The 18,872-nt window shown below is 38.7% G+C and overlaps 1 protein-coding gene across 7 annotated transcripts in view; it reads left to right on the forward strand.

Moving 5' to 3' along the window:
• LRBA (LPS responsive beige-like anchor protein) overlaps positions 1–18,872 on the forward strand; it is a 434,320-nt gene that overhangs the window by 220,608 nt on the left and 194,840 nt on the right. For all 7 annotated transcript variants that reach the window (XR_012775615.1, XM_075500920.1, XM_075500925.1 and 4 more), the window contains 2 exons: positions 8,589–8,713; positions 16,344–16,490. Coding sequence is in view for 6 of the 7 variants with exons in the window: in XM_075500920.1 (XP_075357035.1) it covers positions 8,589–8,713; positions 16,344–16,490 (272 nt within the window). In the remaining variant the exon portion in view is untranslated. The remainder of the gene's footprint in view (positions 1–8,588; positions 8,714–16,343; positions 16,491–18,872) is intronic.

Genomic DNA, 18,872 nt, shown 5'->3' on the forward strand with positions numbered 1-18,872 from the left:
GTGCTTAAGGTGAAAGCATCAGAACCAGTAGGAATGGCTAAGGAGATGGCTCCTTTATCATATATCCTCCAACCTATATTCTTATATTCCATTTTTCATTTTCACAAGGAAGGGATGGCTAAGTACTGCAGACTAAATTTCCACATTACCAGACAGACAGCAAAAAAACTCCAGTGAGATGCAGTGTACCTATTTTTTGTATATTATGGTAGCTATTGTTATTATCAATATGAATAGCAGTTTATGGGATCTGTATGAACTGTAGGTATTTTGAAAAACAAATTCAAAGTTGTTGACTGCGATCAGGTTCAGGATGTGCAAGAACTGGGAAGATTTATGCGCAACTAAGCCAAAGCATCCGGTTGCAAATTTGCTATACATTCATTCTTCAGTGTCTGAGTCATGTCTGAACTAATTTTGCTGAAAGCCAGAAGAAAGTTTTCATGTTAACTTCTGATAGAGAAGTGGAGTAGTTTTCAGTTAATTTATAATTAATCTTGATGGGAATGCAACAAGAATTGAACTGTGTCTTAAGGTGACTGTCTTTTAAAGTGCAGCTTTATTTTAGACTGATCAAAATAAGATGAGTCCAAGATAAGATAGTGGTAGTGGTTGCAGAGTACATGATTAGTACTGTATCATGTATTTAACTGAGCCCTCTTTGAAGTATCAGTGTGCATTGGAATGCCAGCACTTCAAAGAATGCTTCCTCTAGAAAAGCTGGGGCTGTGGTTAGCCACCAAGGGGTTAATAAAGATCAAAGAGGAGCATACATAAACTCATACATAAACAGAGCTGTTTTTAAACTGGAGGTTAATAACACCATCATCCAGGACAGCAACACCTTAAAGGTGGGCTTGTCTTTACGCTGACATGGTGCTTTATAATGTGTAGAGGGAGACTGAAACGTTTATAGTCAACATTTTTTCTGGATTGCTTTTTAAATGAGGAATTCAAAGCTTGTCAATGCAGAAAAGAGTCTCTGTGATATCCAAAATTAGCATTGTTCCTCCGGTTTGTTTTGCAAGCTAGTTAGATGGGAATGGATTTTTGGTATGATTCAAAACATGGAGATTGGGAGGCCTGGGTGGGGAATTGTGGCTGCAAGTGTCTAATGGGTGGTTGAGACAAAGAGATAATATCCTATTTACTGTATAAAAGCATACAAACAGCATTTCTACCAGTTTTTAAAATGCAAATCTAGGAGTTGCAGATCTGTGCTGTTTGCACTGTCTTGTTTATATGGGGAAGTAGCATGAAACATCTGTTAAGACATGCTTCCCTTACTGACATTCTCATTTTTTTCCTCTACACTGGAAGTACGTTAGGTTTAAACTGTACAAAGCTCCCCTACAACCGTGCAAAGGTCCTCAGAGTGATAGTTCTATGCTAAGTCCATGCAGACGTTGTGCCTGAAGTTCATACCCTGCTTTTCACATTTGTTTCTTCTGAAAGATGTGAAGAAGAATGGCACTACTTTCTCTTCTGGAAACATAAGACACCCCACCACCCCTCCTTTTGATAAAATTGAAGCACAGATAAAGGCAGAAGTCCTGCTAGGAAAAAATCCTTTATGGACAAAGTTAAGTGTTTTCTTGGAGAAGGGTTAGAAGAAGCAAATAGACTATGCTAATTTAATGGATTACATTAATGTTCTGCATAATTGGTATTATGCCAAAGTTGTACTCGGTGGCCTTGGGCCTTTGTTATGACCACTTCCTGTTACTACAGCAATGACTGTGGCAGAGATTAAGAGCTTGCCTGTGCGTGATGTTTTTTTGCTTAAGGGTTCCCAATTATTTCTGTTTGTGGAAGTCTGTATTCTGAAACTATTGAATATGAATGTCTATGTGTGGGGAAAATGAAGATAACACGAGGAGGCACAGACTGCTAATATTAGAGTATGATTACATGATATGTCTTTTTTGATATCAGAGATGTTCTTCCTCATCCTTTCCTTCCTTCCCCTCACCTGCATATTTCTTTCCCTCATTTTTAGTTACATAGTTGCGTGAGACTGCAGTGTAAACAGGTTGGTAATATAAAACAAAATAAAGACATTGAACCCTAATAATCACAATAATAATTTATTGTGATTCGGTTTAGTGTGGCTGCACAAATGCTTATGTGAATGCAGCTGAGGGAGGTAGAGTAGAAGATCTCTTACTGGTTTTGCCATTGAAGAAATTATAGGTAGTGTAGGTAGCATTTCCAAAGATCTCAATGCACTTATCAGGAGTTAATTAATCTTTAATGTTCTGAAGTAGATACATTATCAGTGAAGTGCTGTGAAATACACACATTGAGATAGAGTGTAGCTGGCCAAGTAATATTTTAGCAGCAACTTTGACTTAATGCTAATCAAACATTTTCCTCTCTGCTTTGGTAATACAGGCAAAGTTGGGAACCAGATCAGGAACCTGATTTACTGAAAAGCAGTCGTTTTCCCTACTGCATCAGTACTCTGATTTAGGTTTACCACACGGCAACATAAACACTTGTGCATGGGATCGCTGCATGAAATGCTGAACTTGGTACTGCTGCTGAGAACTTGCTTGTCAAGTTACATCTTCAGTATTTGCTTTACTATCATTAAGCTCAATGTTTTATTTTCCAGAATATGTTAGATATTTTTGTTATTGTTACAAATTAATAATACAGCTGTTGTGCACAAAATACTTTTTAGATTAGTACTTATAGACATGTAGCTAATCATATGAATGTGCTCTGGTGTCACTTGTTTTTTTAGATGACAGTTTGTGAAAGCTTATTACAAGAATATTGAAGGGCTTCAGAAAATGTTTTACTTGCTTTCTGAAATTGTGTTTTATCAAGTCAGATAGTGGAAGATAACTTGCATTTTATTATTACATGCAAAATATGAGAGTTTTTAGTTAATATTCTGGACATCCAGCTGCATGAAAATGCAACGGATTTCAATTTGCAAGATAAAGCAGCGTCTTACATTACATGATGCCCTGCAGTCTGCTAGCAGTACTCCATCAAGATTGCTGCAGTACTTTCTAGAACTTCAGCACTTTTTTTTGGATTGACAATCAAATGCGAATGCTTACTGCTTCTTTTTTTGGAGAAAAATGTTTGTGTATCTTGCAGCAGGTGTCTGGCTTGAGTTCTTGAAATATTTTACATGGAAGCAAAAGTTATCTAGATATAGAACAATAAATGTTCCTGAACAGCATTAAAATAATCCAGCGTAATTTTCTTAAAAATTTGGCATCAGTATTTGTGTTTGATTGCTCTTTTGTGTAATTTAGAAATAGCACCTGTTATTGTGCATTTGATGAGCCATTGCAACCAAAGTGCTGAATAAGTTAAAACCAGAAGCTGTGGTAGTGTGGTAGGCTTGCAGTTGGTGATAGAGAAATTGCAGAGCTGCCTTCTTCCAGGTTTCCTTTCAAATCTATACTGTTGTTACTGATGAATAAGTGGCGTTGCTGCTCGGTGTTTGGTTGTCTGTGAAACTAATTGTCGTGGTTTAACCCCAACTGGCAACTAACCACCACACCCGCTCGCTCGCTCCCCCCTGGTGGGAAGGGGGAGAGAATCGGAAGGGTAGAAATGAGAAAACTCGTGGGTTGAGATAAAGACAGTTTAATAGGGAAAGCAAAAGCTGTGTGCGCAAGCAAAGCAAAACAAGGAGTTCATTCACTCCTTCCCATGGGCAGGCAGGTGTTCAGCCATCTCCAGGAAAGCAGGGCCCCATCATGCATAGCGGTTACTTGGGAAGACAAATGCCATCACTCCAAACGTCCCCCTCTTCCTTCTTCTTCCCCCAGCTTTATATGCTGAGCATGACGTCATATGGTATGGAACAGCCCTTTGGTCAGTTGGGGTCAGCTGTCCCAGCTGTGTCCCCTCCCAGCTTCTTGTGCACCCCGAGCCTACTTGCTGGTGGGGTGGGGTGAGCAGCAGAAAAGGCTTTGACTCTGTGTAAACACTGCTCAGCAGTAACTAAAACATCCCTGTATTCTCAACACTGTTTTCAGCACAAATCCAAAACATAGCCCCCTACTAGCTACTATGAAGAAAATTAACTCTATCCCAGCCAAAACCAGCACGCTAATTTAGCCTGGGTCTCCGTGTTCAAGCATTTACACCTTAGAAATTGCCATCACTGGTTGATTGCCTTGCTGATGGGCTTAGCAGAGAGACCAAGGCGTGATTAGGTTTGGAGATTGACTTACCTGCTTAACTGTACAGTTAGAGTTTCAATGAGGAGTATGTCGTCTGGAGATTTATCTTGGTATATTCACACAGGTTTAGGGCATGTTGAATGAGGTATTATGCTTATGTCATGATCACCACCTGTGTTCTCATTTTGTGGCCTGGGAACAGCCTTGGCTTCCAGATATGTCAGTGCAATCATTTCTAGCAGTACAAAATTCACATTGACTAACATTTCATATCTGTGTTTAATGTGTATAATGGCCATATAGTAGAGCAAGAACTGGTTTTCTTTAAATAGTAGCCTGTGCAAAGACTATAATAGCAGACTGCGCTGGTCCGAGTCTTCATAACAACACATTTTTTCAAGGGCATACACACTGTAGTTTCCATCTGCTTTTAAGTTTGTTGCAATTGTCTTTAGTGGGAGGCGGTTTTCTTGCCTTTAAGGCTAGATACCCTTCTAGATAGAAGAGGTCATTTAGAGCTCTATTCATCCTCTGTCTTTGCAGACGATTTCTATAACACTGTGCTGCTTTTGCCTTTCTTTCCTTTTCTTTGTTTCTCTTTTCTGTGCTGTGTTTGTTTATTTAGTACTTCACTAATCTAAGGATCCAAATGGATGCTTCTGCAGTGTGCTAAAATCCATTCTCAATTAACTGGTGGCCCAAGTACAGCCCTAAGACCTCTCAAACTATCGCTTTTGTAGGCTTGCATTTTCTTTCCTCATCCTCACCTCGCAGAGTCCCTTTTCTGTCCACGCTAATGTGCTGACTGCTTCTTTTCTGTGGTCACAGAGGTAGCAGAATATCTTGAAATACACAATGGATAAGGCATTACAAGAAGTAATTCTTCAGCAACTGCATGATCCGCTCGTCGTTCTCTAATTGTACTGCTTAGATTCAATTTGAATCTCCTATATGGTATGAGGACCAATAGGTAATCCCCACACCTAAGATTCCTTTGCTATAGCACCATAATAAAACTAGTACACCGGTGGGTATGTTTTGTTTCCAATTGTGTTAATCTTTGAAACTGGTAGGAGAAATAGGTTTCTTGTTCTCGGAATGAAGATCTGTGAGCATTTAAGTTTTTTCCCATTGACCACAGAGATGTGACTACTTCTTTTGCATGACACACTCAAAGTCCCGAGAATACAGGTTATATTGGTCATTCTATATTTCTTCTCATCTCTGTACAATTGTAACAATCTAGTTGGTTGCATGGGAATTGAGAGGAAGGTTTTATCTCAATTCTGAGTACATAGGCTGGTAATTTGGGGAACTGTTTGAAAAATAAAGCAATATAATGGTTATACTATTTGAAGAAAACATTAAGTATCAAAGCTTTGTTTCTATTCAGTCAATATTATTACCAAGGAACCACTATTTACTGTGTGTCATGTTAGAGGGTGCCCTGACAAATCCATGCAAATCATATGATTTATAATTCATAAATCCCCAATCCCCTGAGAAATGTTGCTCTTGCACTTAGCTGATTGAGTACTTATGTTCATTGATCCAGTCCATATAGCACCTTTAGTCCATATGGCAGCCTTTATTGTAGGGCCGGAAACTTTGTTGTCAAATGTCCCTCGTAGTCGATGGCACTATACTGTTCCCAAAATCTGCTTACTTGGCCCTTTGCTTCATAATCCTTCAGTCCTTCAGCAGTCAGTTCTGCCCAGTTCAGAGCAATATTTATGTCTGTCTCCCCCTGGCTGTAGAGGTACAAAGTCTGCATGGTACAGCATTGCCTTTTGGAGATGGGACTGCAGTGGTTAATCGATTTTACTAGTAAGCTAGTTGTTCTAGAGTAGCTATGTAGTATACTGGCTTATATTGGTACTAATATGCATTTGTCCCAGTAGCTGCTCTCAAAAATTCCTCACTTGTAAGAATTAGACAACATAGGTGTTTATTTTTGGCTGTGCAGGTTTTTGTTGGATATTTTTCTATGTGTAGATTTTTTTTTTTTTTAACCTCATAATACAGTGGTTGCCAATAGTTATAAATACCCAAATACATGGTCTAATAGTTGATATGTTGTTGTTTGTGAATAATCAGCGCACCAGTGAAGGAGATGGAATCCTATGCAAATGTCGTATGCCAAACTGAAAATAAAAGTAGGGGACTGAAGATATATTATGTTTCAGGATAATACTTTGTGCCTGATCATTGTTACCTATTTTTCTAATAATTTTAGCATAGTTTTCTAATGTAGTATAATTGTAATTGTTATCCAGAAGAATGGCATCACTTAATTCTATCAGAACTGTAGAAAGATAGATGAATGACAAATTAATAATTTACCATCTTTGCATAATACTGTAGCACAGAATACCAGAAGGATTGATTGCAGAAGAGGTTAACAAATTTTAGCGGCTTCCATTAGCTTTTCATTGTCATATGTTTGTGGTGCTGACTGAAATAAGCTTTGTAGGAGATCTCAGTCTAGGGAACTAATTACTTGTGCCGATTGCCATACTGATGAATAGACCCTCATTGTATCATTCCCCTGAAGACGAGGAGCAGTCTGTGATTCACGACTGCATCCTGGCTGATATTTGATAATAATTTTAACAGATAAATGTAGGAAGGCAGAATGATGAAGTGCCTATCCATGCTCTACGACTATCAAAGGCATGCACGTAGCCAGCTGTGTTCTGCCTTTTTTTATGATCAGTAATGGAGAATTTTAAGTTATTAATTGACCTTTGAATAAACCCATATCTTGCTGTGTTTTATAATTTTTTGATTGGTTAATTATTCCAATATCATGGATTTTATAATCAAAGCATTGAAATTTTAGCATGATTGTAACACACACAAAGTGTGAAAACAAGATACTGGGGCATTTGATTCCAATACTTCAGTATTTTTCTGAAAGTAAGAAATGAGGAAGATGAAGAATAGCACTGCCTTTTCTTTGGTGTTAGAAAAAGGCATAGAATTTTAATGAAGGTAGATGCAAAGACACTCTCCATTTTTATAAGATTATATTAAGTCACAATTTTTAATGGCTACAAATTGTGTTTGAGAGTAGGGTTATGCAAATTATTCTGGCTTTTGTTACCATGTTTGTTTAGAACCTTGATTTACCTTAAATAAAACTCATTTCTGCCTTTAGACCTCAAAACTAAGAATGTAGATACCAAGTATTTCTAACATTGTGATCTCTAAATTAGTTGTGGCTATTCATTTGTCAGTGTTGACAGGTATACTTTCTATTAGCTCCTGGACCAGAAGCAGAATACATGTGCATTTTCGTCTATTGTTTTAGTACTAGCTATGTTAACAAACAAAATCAATGTTTTTTAATTTGGGCATACAGGTTTTCAGGCTATCATGGCTATTCTATGCTTCAGGCATTTTCTGTTTGTTTATTTGCTATACCTGAAATTGGTGTTTTTTGTACATTCTCTGGGCTAAAATACTGGTTTACAGTGGCATTCATTCATGATCATCTAACAGGATAGTAACTGGCACTTATATAGGACCATATTAAAAAGATCTACATATATTTGGAGCATACAATGGAAAAATAATGGATTTGGTATAACCTTTTCTAGATGTAATTTTTAAAAAGTATGCCTTCAATATGGCAATTATTACACATCATAACATGTAGTTTTTAATTAAATGTAAAAACACAACTACATAAACCAGAAATCCAATCTGATTTGCTTGAAAATAGATTGCTGTTTCACTCTCCTGGAATGGTTTATTTAAAAACAGTAAATGGAAAAGAAATGCATTTTCTTGTGTTGTTCTAAGCCTCAGGGGCTAAATGTAATGAATATTTTAAGAGATTATTTTAATTAAATTCCTGCACATCTAAACAGAGTAATATTTTATTATCACATACATAACCATGTAACTGAGGTATTCATTAAAGTTAACACTTTCTGGACCAAGAATTCATGGTATGATTTACTGACCTTGTGCAAAAAGGCACAAATTAGGAAGAAAAATGAAGGGGGACAGACTTTGATTAATATAGGTAATGCTATACCATATTTATAATAGCCTTTTCCCTATTCTGGTTTATAAATGCAGTCACTGAGAAAGGTGCCCTGCTGAGGCTGAAATGAGGCTGAAATCGGAGCACATGCCACTAGAGTGTGGGGAAACTGATCACACTGTCAGCAATTCATTTCAAAATGATGTATTTAGTGCTCATTTCACCTTCCAAGAAAAAAGGGAAAGGAGTTCCTTAGACTGGAAGGTGATATTGTTATTTTCAAGGACATACCTAAGTAAAAGATTGCAGAAAGGGGGGAGGTTAAAAAAAAAAAAAAAAAAGCAAAAGCAGCGCAAACAAGGAGAGCTTTATGCAGAAATTCAGCGCTACCATGCTGTTTGATAATTGCTAACATATGTGGCTCCTCTGTTTCATTGTAGTCGTCCTCGTGAGTTCTGGCGCCTTGACTACTGGGAAGATGACTTGCGGCGCCGGCGACGATTTGTGCGTAACCCCCTTGGATCGACACATCCTGAAGCGACACTAAAAGCAGCCGGAGAACATGGTCAGTGTAAAATCTGCTTCTTGCCCATAGCAGCAGGTTACAGCATGTGGCAGTAAAGACTAGACCTTCATTCCAATAAGATGCTAGAAAATTGTCCCAAATGCCAAAGGCTTTTGTCATTGCATTTCAGACACGTTCAATACAAAGATAAACTGACCGTTACTTCGTATAAGCAATGTTGGTATTTGTTAAGCCTCTTCATTACATCTTAGTTGAGCTGACACGGTATGCCTACTTTGCATACAATGATTACAAATATAGCTCTCACTAAGCAGAAGAAAAGTGGATGCAATTTTGCCATTAATCCCTGGACACACTTTCTTGCGGTAAATTACCTATTTATGCTTTAGTTACTTCAGAATAAGATCTTTCCTGTTCAGAAATCCACAGCAATTATTTCAGTTAGCCTTAGCACATATCTGGCTATTGTTACAGATACATTAAAAGAAAAATAACACTTCTAAAGCTAAACTGTATTCAGACCTTTCCTTATGTTTAAGTCCTCAAGTTTTTCTGCAAGAATTTGGTATGGAAGAAATAGTAACAAATGCTGAAACGTAAAGTATTGTTCAAGCAGCAAATGGTAATGATGATTTCTACCTGGTGATCTTAAAAAAGATTGTATTTTTTAACAGTTTTTTTTTCCCCATTTTATTATCAGGTATCCCTCAGCTACATGCTGCTATGTCTGTTCTAGAGGAATTTATTTACAAAACTAATACAATAATCAGTTTGAGAATTCTATAATAAACCAAAAAGATAAACAAATAAAAATCACCCAAAGCTAGTGAACTTTGGGTTTTAGTCTAGAATTTTATGTCTTTGCGATCTAATGAAGATACATTGATAAGGTAGAAAACTCTTTCTTATATTTAAAAATCATTTGTTTATAATTAAAGCTGAGTAACCTTCACCTTGAAGGTACATGTCATGGAATAGAATAATTTAAATTTAGGTCATTTTTTTTCTTTCTTAGTCTGTGAATTACTGAATACATATATGCATACATACACACACACATATTGCATGTAGAGGCACAAACTTTATGCTAATTTAAAATTATTAAGACTGTTGTATGAATATAGAAGAACATCACTGTCATAAAGTTAGTTTCCATCAGGCATCTTAACCTCTTGCACTCAGCCTTAAAGAGCCATTTCTGGAAGAAAATGTCTACAATATGTCAGCTGATATAATGCCAAATGTGACATCAGTTCTCTAAAATAAATGACCGTACAGAGAATAGTCAATAAAGTGATCTGAAAGAAATGTTCGTAGAGCCCTACATCTTTGACTATAGAAAGAGGAACAAGATGTAGAATTAATTAACCCACTTTTTGCTTTGGGGCTTGTTGTTCTTAATACTGTGTGTTGTTTCTACGCCATGGACTTTAAGGGCACAAGGTTTCTTTCAGTTGAATACTCCATGGATAAACAACAGCTGCCCCCCTTTAATATTATGTTTACTTTAAAATAAATATATCTTGTCACAGTTTTATGTATTCTACTCATATTTTTGTATTTAATCTTTATATTGTTTATCAAAATACTGAAAAATATTTTTACTGTGAAATATTTAGAGCTCCTACCTATATTTGTGTAACTAATTATTCCATAAGTATACAGACACTAATACAATTATTCATCTTTCTTAGTAATGTGATATTTTCACTAATCCATGCTATATTTCAAGGGCTATGGCTCATGCTCAGTTTGTAACTGACAGGAGTACAATTTTTGTCAATACAGAAGAAGAGTGAATAAAAGTAGCCCTATTTCATAGGTAGCTAATAGGCATAGCTGGTAGCTAACCCTGGTAATTTAAATAGAGCTAATCATTTTCTGTCCGCCTTTCTGTTCAGAATTTGACATCCTTTACAGGCTTCTATTATATTTAATTTCTTGATGTTGTTTTATTCTGAATTTAATTGCATACTGCCTTTATTATCTGTTGCCATTCTGTTTCTTTATCTATCCAGTGAATATTCTAGTTTACTTTAAGTAATTATTTAATGTGATTTCTGAAAATATAGATAATTACTATCTGCCTAACTGTGTGTGCATACCTATGCAACTGTCTTGTTCCAAGACCTTCCACTGGCAAGGTGTAAAATAGATGACCAAAGTAAAAATTTAAGTTCAACTGGAAACTATATATAATGTGTAGGAATACAAAGGTTGTTGGGTTTGTTTTGGGTTTGGTTTTTTTGGTGTGGTGTTTTTGGTGAGTTTTTGGTGTGTTTTGTTTTGGGTTTTTTTTCCCCTTTAAGTCTCAGAAGGTACAGTTGTCAGAAAGGTCAACTGGAGTGGTCACTCGATCTATTTCTTTCTGAATTGTGTTTATAAACTTTTAATATTAATCAATTTCAGGTCAGAAAATCCAATTCTTTTCAGATTTTTGGAACCAGACTTTCAGGCCCTGTTTTCATGATGTAGATATCCTTGGAATTCACAGAATATTTGCCCCCAGTATTTTATGATTTCTTATCAATAATTTATCATTAATTATTCTATTTCAATTAATTTTACATGTCCCTGAAGCAAAAGCATTTTTAAATGATGAATAAAAGGTTCCCTACTGCCTATTTAAGCTTTTCTCAAAACAAAACAGAGCAAACCCAAAACCCGAAATTGGGCATAAGGGATTTTGCCAAAGGGGAGACAGGGGAAAATAATGCCTAAATCGTGGAAAAGTACTATTGCAGTAACCATGCTTGAAAGCATGGATTTTAGCACACTTTTTATTCATTAGATACACATTATCAACTGCTTGGTGTCTTTCAAATAAAACCAGATGTATTCTCCACCCCAGAGAGCTCACAGTCTAGGAAAGATCACAGTTTGCAACTGTGAAAATTATTCAGAAACAATCAGAAGCCTAGATGTTGTTCAGTAAAACCTAGAGAGAACAACAACAACAACAATCAGCTCTGTTGCAGCCTAGTTATGTGTCTTAGTAGCAAGAACCAATCTTTTCCAGGGATTGATTTGATTTGAAGGAGAACCTCTGGTGCAGAGGTGGCAGAATAAATACCTGAAGACTAATGTTCTCTGTTCAGACAATCAATACCAGCCCCATGACTATACTTCTGGCTACCTTCTAGTTAAAAACAAATTTTTTAATTCTGACAATTTAATTGCCATTCCCAAGTTCACATTAACTTGCTTGGGAAAAAAAGGCTTTAGGTAATTTTTCAAAGTGGGGGGGGAACCCCTTCCAAAATGGCTATCTATAAAAGTCAGTCTAGTAGTGTATTGTGGGGGAAGGAAAAAGAGGTGAAGGTGGTTTGGTAGAAGTTTGGGATGGAAAGAGTTAACTCTTTTCTGTTCTCCCTTTCACCCATTGTTTAGGATTGAAACCAAAATACTTATATAGGTGTTGAAAGTGCAAAAAATGAGTACTTTACACCTGTTGGTATTTTAGATTGACCCCCAAATACAGTATTTTGTGAGACAATCTTTAGCTGCTAGAAAATAACTTTTCGAGCTTTTTAACAAGTGATTTGTTGTTTTTTATTGACGTTTGTTAAAAACTTGGGGAGAGGGGGATTAAAACAGTCTGTAGCATTTCCATCAAGGCAACAGGCAGAGTTCAGAGCTTTGTGACTACAAGGGACTAGCAGCTGATCACCTACAGTATTGTAATCGGACTAGCAGCTGATCACCTACAGTATTGTAATCGACTGGTCAGTTTTCTTTGCCTCAACTCAAGGGATGAAAAAGAAGTCTTAAAAATAGTAGTTTAAAAATCTGGTGTGAAAGTGGTCGTTTTTTCCGATTGTTATCTTTTTAAACAAAGAGGAAGACTAGAGGGAGGCTTCTGGAAGCCCTTTTTAAAAAAATAGATAGTAAGGGTTTTTTAATGCATCTTTCCCTTGAATTGCTTTTCCTCATATATTTACCAGGCATTAAAAAAATAAGTAATAGTAACTATCTTCTGTATTGTGCTTTCCGAATCTTTATTTTTCAAATGGCTTTTAAAAATTGTATTTCGCATGTAAGGCTAAGTTGTAGGCAAACAATTGAAAGTAATCTGTCATTTTATGAATGCCTTAAGCTTGTTTAGCAATGTAAGCTAAACTATTACTTTTACACCCCAGTGTTCCAGAGATTTAACTGGAATAAGTAAGACTCTCTGCAGATGCAGAGATCTGTTTGCAAAAAGCTACTTGAAGAAACTGGGTTTTACAGAGCTGTTTGGAAAGGATTGCGTGGAATTACACTAATGAATTATAATAATGAAACTACTGTGGTAGATATTCTGCCAGCAGGCTGTTATGTCCTGTGCAATACATAGGCCATGCCTTGAGGTCTTGATCTGGAAAAGGAGTATGGGAATGTATGCTTAGATCTGCAGGATTGGAGCCAGAAGCTCCAGTCATGCCAAGAATAGGCAGGCCTGGCAGAGAGCAGTTTGGGTTAGCAGATGAGAGAGCAGGGTTTGGGACCTGAAATATGAAATCCAGTGTAATATACCTATGAGCATACATGGGAACTGAATATGTCACATGATGTCATGCTCCGTCATATGTGTATCTAATCAGTAAATATAGAAAGAGAACTAGACCATGGCCTACCTACATAAGTGCATTTATCTACAGAAAATAGGTGAATCCATGTGGAATATATTCAGTTCTATAGAGATACTCATGTGTGTGTGTTGCTTGCAGGTGTAGTGCTTTATCCAAGTCAGTACAGAAAAAATAGGTTCTGGTTCAGAGTGTGATGTCTCATTGCCTTCCAGTAGCTAGCATCTGCAGATATGTAAACAGGCTCTGCATCTTCCCATGCCTGTGTGTATTCATGCATGTTTCATGCATGTCAGGAAATGTGGGTAGCTAACATATGCAAAGAGATGACAAAAATTTGCAAAAATGGACTGTAATAACGTATGGTCTAAAATATTTTATTGAAAAAGGCAGTTACATAAGACATATGTTTTTGAATCAGTGTAATATCATTAGATGGGGAAAGAAATAAAATCTGAATAAGTGACGAAGATGAGGGAAGAGGTGCAGAAGGTGACTATTATCCAGTCATCTTTGGCTTGGAAGTTGCAGTACTGATTTTATTTTTTCTTAATGGTAGGTGAGAAGAAAGACTGAAGGACATACTAGTATTTTGGACGAGTTGTGCTAAGTATGATCTCGGCTCTCAATTCAATCTTAAATGACAATAGGTAGAAGGCTAGTTTGAAATAGCATCTTCAGTATAACACAGATTATAGTAAAAGAAGCAAAAATGGCAGGTATGTACAGTGCAGATGGGGCTTTAGAAACAACAAATACAGTTTGCCTGTATTAAAAAAAAAAACAAACAAACAAACAAACAACAACAACAACTATCTTTGACTTCATCCCTGGGATGGTTTTGTTCTATTTTACTTTTTTTGATCTTCAAGAGAATGCTGGTAGGCCACTGAGTAACAGTGCATGTGGTGTATATTAGTATACTGTTGGTAATTTTACTGCTGCTAACTTAAAATCCTCAAGGGGGAGTTAATTACAGGAAAACCTTTCTAAATATCAGCTGCATATTTTCCATGACAGGAAGGTTTTCAACTCACGCTGAACAACTCCAGAATCTGAGTTATCATTATTTACATGAGCACATTTTAGAAGAAAGCAGAATTTGTGTTTGTACAATGCAGTTAAAGCTTTACAATAATTTAATTTTAAAGGCTTACTTACAAGTGGCAGTTATTGGTTGGGGAGAAAGGATCATGGATAAATTGCATTTTATTTTGTATGGCAAGTTAAACTGCCTTTTCTTTGTGGTTTTTTGTTTGTTTTTGTTTTGGGGGCTTGGGTTTTTTTTTTTGTTTGGGTTTCTTTTTTAGTTTTCACTTCATTGAAAAGTTTATTATTTGCAATTTATGTGCATGTATTTACTTAAACAATTTAAACTTTATATATTGCCACTAGGGAATTGCCGCCTTCTGTAAATGTTTGCAGATTAACATATTTTTAAAGCAAGCCAGTGGAACTTCAAATCAAGTATGGCAGCAATCAGAGAAAGCAATGAGCAATGTTGAAGTTAGTTGGTCCTGATGTGTTTGGTGAATGTTTTTCAAACACGGCTGTGCCATGGGCATTCTCAACCTATTTTTTAAGAAATAGTATTTTTATTTTCAACTTTAAAAAACCCCAAACAACACATACGCTGCTGTTTTTTGGCTTTTACCACAGCAGGTGGTAACTTACGTGTAAAGCGAGCGAGTGCGTGCCTTTTTTTTTTTTTTTTTTTTCTCCTTTCTTTCCCCTGCTGCAGCTTTGACCTTGTAATTTAAATAAAATAGATTTCGACCTAGCAGTGCCGAGACAGCTGAGGAACGCTCCCAGGCAACACTGGCACTCCCTTGACCAGAGCGGGCCGGGGCTGCGCGCCGGCGGGCGGGCACTGCTCAGGCACGGCAGCGGCACGTTTGCCTGCCCGGCCACCGTCTGTAGCGTGAAAGATGCGCTCTAGGTAAAACGAGCTTTTTGTGTACTTCTCTTCCGTTCCGAAGATTCAGATGTTAGCACATATCCCCTTGTAAGGACCGGGTACCGTTTCGTTGTGCCCCTCGGAAGCAGGTGCACGCTTTTCTCTGCCTCCAGCCGTGATCGCGTGGCTGATGCTCCCCCCCCCCCCCCCCCCCCCCACTTCGTCGCCCAGGCTGGCGAGGCGGGCTGTGCGTGCTTTTCCGCCTCACGAAATCCACGTATCGTTCCGGGCTGACCGCGTCGCTAACGGGAGCGGCAGGGATCCGGGGCTGCAGCTCCAGCGGTGAGGGCGGCCGCCCCTTCGCCTTCCCCCGCTCCCGGGGAGCTCGGCCCGCCCCCAGGGGATTTCCCCCGGGCTGCCGCCGCCGCCCTGCGCCGCGGAAGCCTCTGCCCGCCGCCCTGCGCAGCGTACCCGCGGCCAGGCGCAGCGTACCTCACTCGTGCCGCCGTGTAGGCGATCCCCAGGGCCGGCCCCCTCCCCGCCTGCCTCGCCTGCCCCGTTTCCCCAGCTGCTGCGGGTTTGCCGGGCCGAGGCCGGCCGCCGTCGGCCTGTTGCGCTGCCTCCGGTGCCGTCCCGGCGCGGCGGCGGCGGCCCCGCGGGGAGCGGCGGGGCGAGCGCGGCCCTTGGGCTGCTCCCGGCCCGCCGGGCACCGTCCTGCCGCCGCTGGCCCGCCGGGGCATCCTCCGCGTTGTCTCTCTGGGGCGTGCTCGGTTCCGTCGCGGCGGTGGTCCCCTGCCCGGCAGGGGAAGTGCCTCTGCTTGGGGCTGCCAGGGCAAACCGGTGCTTGAACCCTGGGTTTGAGAGTCAGGTTAACGCACCAGGCACTCGGGACCTGCTTCCGGCAGGAGAACTCGATTTCCGAAGGAAGGTTGCGGGGGAAGAGAGTCTGTTGTATCCTTTCCCCCTCTGTCATAAACACTTGAAGTAGAGTTAAATGCTCCAGAGAGCTCTGGATAATTTTGAGCAGGCTTAACAGGATTAAAACTAGATGTGTCCTAACACTAGAGGATTAAGACAGGTACTTCCCACAGCTAGTCGTAAACGCTTTTCTTCCTGAACTTTTCATTGAAAAAAAAATTACACTGCTTTGTCACTGTTGCCTCTGAGACCTGACAGACAGCAATGTCTCTCTCTTTCATTTCAGCTCCTGATGAGGATATACTTGTTAAAGGAAAGCAGTCCATCAAGAGTCAAGTTTTAGGAAATCAGAACTCAGAAAGTGAGATTGTCTTGGAAGGCGACGATGATATCATGTCATTCATGGAGGAAAGAGAAGTGGAGAACTTAACAGGTAACTTCAGCTATCTAATTTTCTACTCAGCTTCTTTACTATTGAAGTACTGATCTCCCCTGCTCTGCAGTGAATCATGTTTTGGGATACACACTGAAAAATTATTCCTTCCCGTAATTGAGTTATTAAGATAATTTTCTGTGCACCTCAGATGCTGAGAGTTTACTTGAGGGGAGTTGTGCATTTTCTTTCTCTGGCTTTCATAACCTTGCTTCTACAGTAGACGTCTGTATTCTAGGAAACCTTCCTTACAGAAAGTAGCTCTACCTTGAAAAGGGCTTCCTTTCTTTGTTTTTGACCTCATTCCACTCCTGAAATCATTAGGCAATTAGGCAAGTCATCTGTAATTAAAGGCTTTGGAGAGCTTTAATTTTTTCCTGAGTTTATAAAATTGTATGTATTGGTTATTTACTTGGGTTTCAAGGATCTGTACAGTCGCTGGATTTAACTCCTTTAAACCCTCTGTCATTCCCCTATTGAAGTCCCTTCTCCACAGACCATAGACTTTACTTCTTTTTTCTGAAGAAGAAATAGTACTTCAGATCTTTGAACTCAATTAATTTTACTCGGTCGCATGCAACCTTTGCTGATGTTGCAATCTGAGTGGAGTGGGTCCATTTCTGTACAGTTCAAAATGTAAAAACAGAGTAACCTCCTTGGATTCAGCGACTGGGAGTTATAAAGAGTCTCCATTGTTACTTGAGGAACGTGGGTTTTACAGGGAAAATGCAAACTTCTCTGTGTTCTTCTGCTTTCTCAACTGGTATCCCATGTACATTTACTTTGGAGACAAATATCATTTCTTGGATAATTCTGGTTCCCTGAGAAGCTAGTAGTATAATCTTACACTGATATGTATCATACATATGATAATTCAGTGAAATTACTGGAAGTAATTATTTATTGGCAGTTTGCTTATCCCTGAACTGCATTCCACTCTTTGTTTTTTTAAAAAGTGAAGTTAAAAATGCAGAATAATGAAAAAAGAAAACCTGCGTAGGAAGAGTGAAGTAAAATAAAGTAACGGGAGAATAATGCAATAGCATTTTCTCTAAGTGAATCTTCTTTTTCCTTTCTACCACGGACTTCCTTCTCAACAGCCTTCTCCGTGTTTCCTTCTCTTTTATTATTCATTCATTGGTTTGAGTAATACATTCATACTGTAATAGAGGTGAAAAGGGAGTTTAATTATATAATCTTGACAATGGCAAGAGGATTAAGAAGTAATCCTCACTAATAAAGTGGTGTGGGTTAGAAATGAAGTGGAAATTGTCAGGGGTCTTCCACAGGACCTGGACTGCCCCAGCTTCTGCAGCTGTCTGCTTGCCCTGTAATTGAATGTCTGCGAGTGATTGAAAAAATGTTATTTCTCCTCTGGATTACATGCTAATGTACAGAGGGCAAAGGGAGACAGCAAAAGAACACATAGCTGCTTATTTCATCCATTTGTGGGGGTGAGCTTTGGGAAATCATGGCAGTTCCGCAGCTATCTCATGCCCATCTGCAAACACAATGTATTTGTACGTTGGGAATAGAGGGCAAAGCTGCTCTGATCTCAGCAGAGCATCTCTTCTTTTGTCCTAGTGGCACACATTGAGATTGATGCGAGATTAAGGACCATCACCCTCCTAACAATCGATGGAAATGACAATTCATCTGAATTTTTTGTCAGTTATTCTCACGTTGATTACCTGAACGTGTGTACCTCATTTATAGATGCTTTATTAAAACAAAATTGTCTATGTCACTTTCATATCTTCCACTGTTTTACAAAAGTCAGATAATACTACAGCCAAGTAACTTCATTTCCTTACCTCTTAATCAGCTGGATGACAAACCTAACCTGTTTTCTTTCTGTATGCGTTAGTTTATATAATAGGTTCTGCATTGTCAGATCTATACTGAACCTATTGTTTTCAGTAGTAGTCTGATTTGTCCCTGTGATAAGCCCTGTGGAGATGTGATTATTCCAATAAAAATTCATTCAGTTGGAAACCAACCCTCCAGCTGTTTACTCCCACAGTCCCCGAGCTACACTAACACTGTATGGAATCCGTGAACAATATTTAATGTGGAATCAAAAGCATCTTTAAAACATTTTGCTTTAGGCTCTGTAACATTGTGTAACCTTAACAATAGATTTCTAGCATCCATGAGGGAACACTTCACAATTGGACAACTTTGAGCCTTGACTGCTATGTTCATCTTTGTGGAAAGCTATCAAAACTCTCCAGTACCTAAAGAACACATCTGACAGTAAGATTTCAAGTGTTCATTTGTGCACTCTCTATATCGCATATAACAAAAGGTATGCAACTCCCGAAGTTTCTCGAAAAGAAAATGCATCTGAGTATAAGCTATATACTGCCATGCTAAAGCCAG

Source organism: Mycteria americana, chromosome 4, assembly GCF_035582795.1.
Source record: "Mycteria americana isolate JAX WOST 10 ecotype Jacksonville Zoo and Gardens chromosome 4, USCA_MyAme_1.0, whole genome shotgun sequence".
Taxonomy (NCBI): Eukaryota; Metazoa; Chordata; class Aves; order Ciconiiformes; family Ciconiidae; genus Mycteria; species Mycteria americana.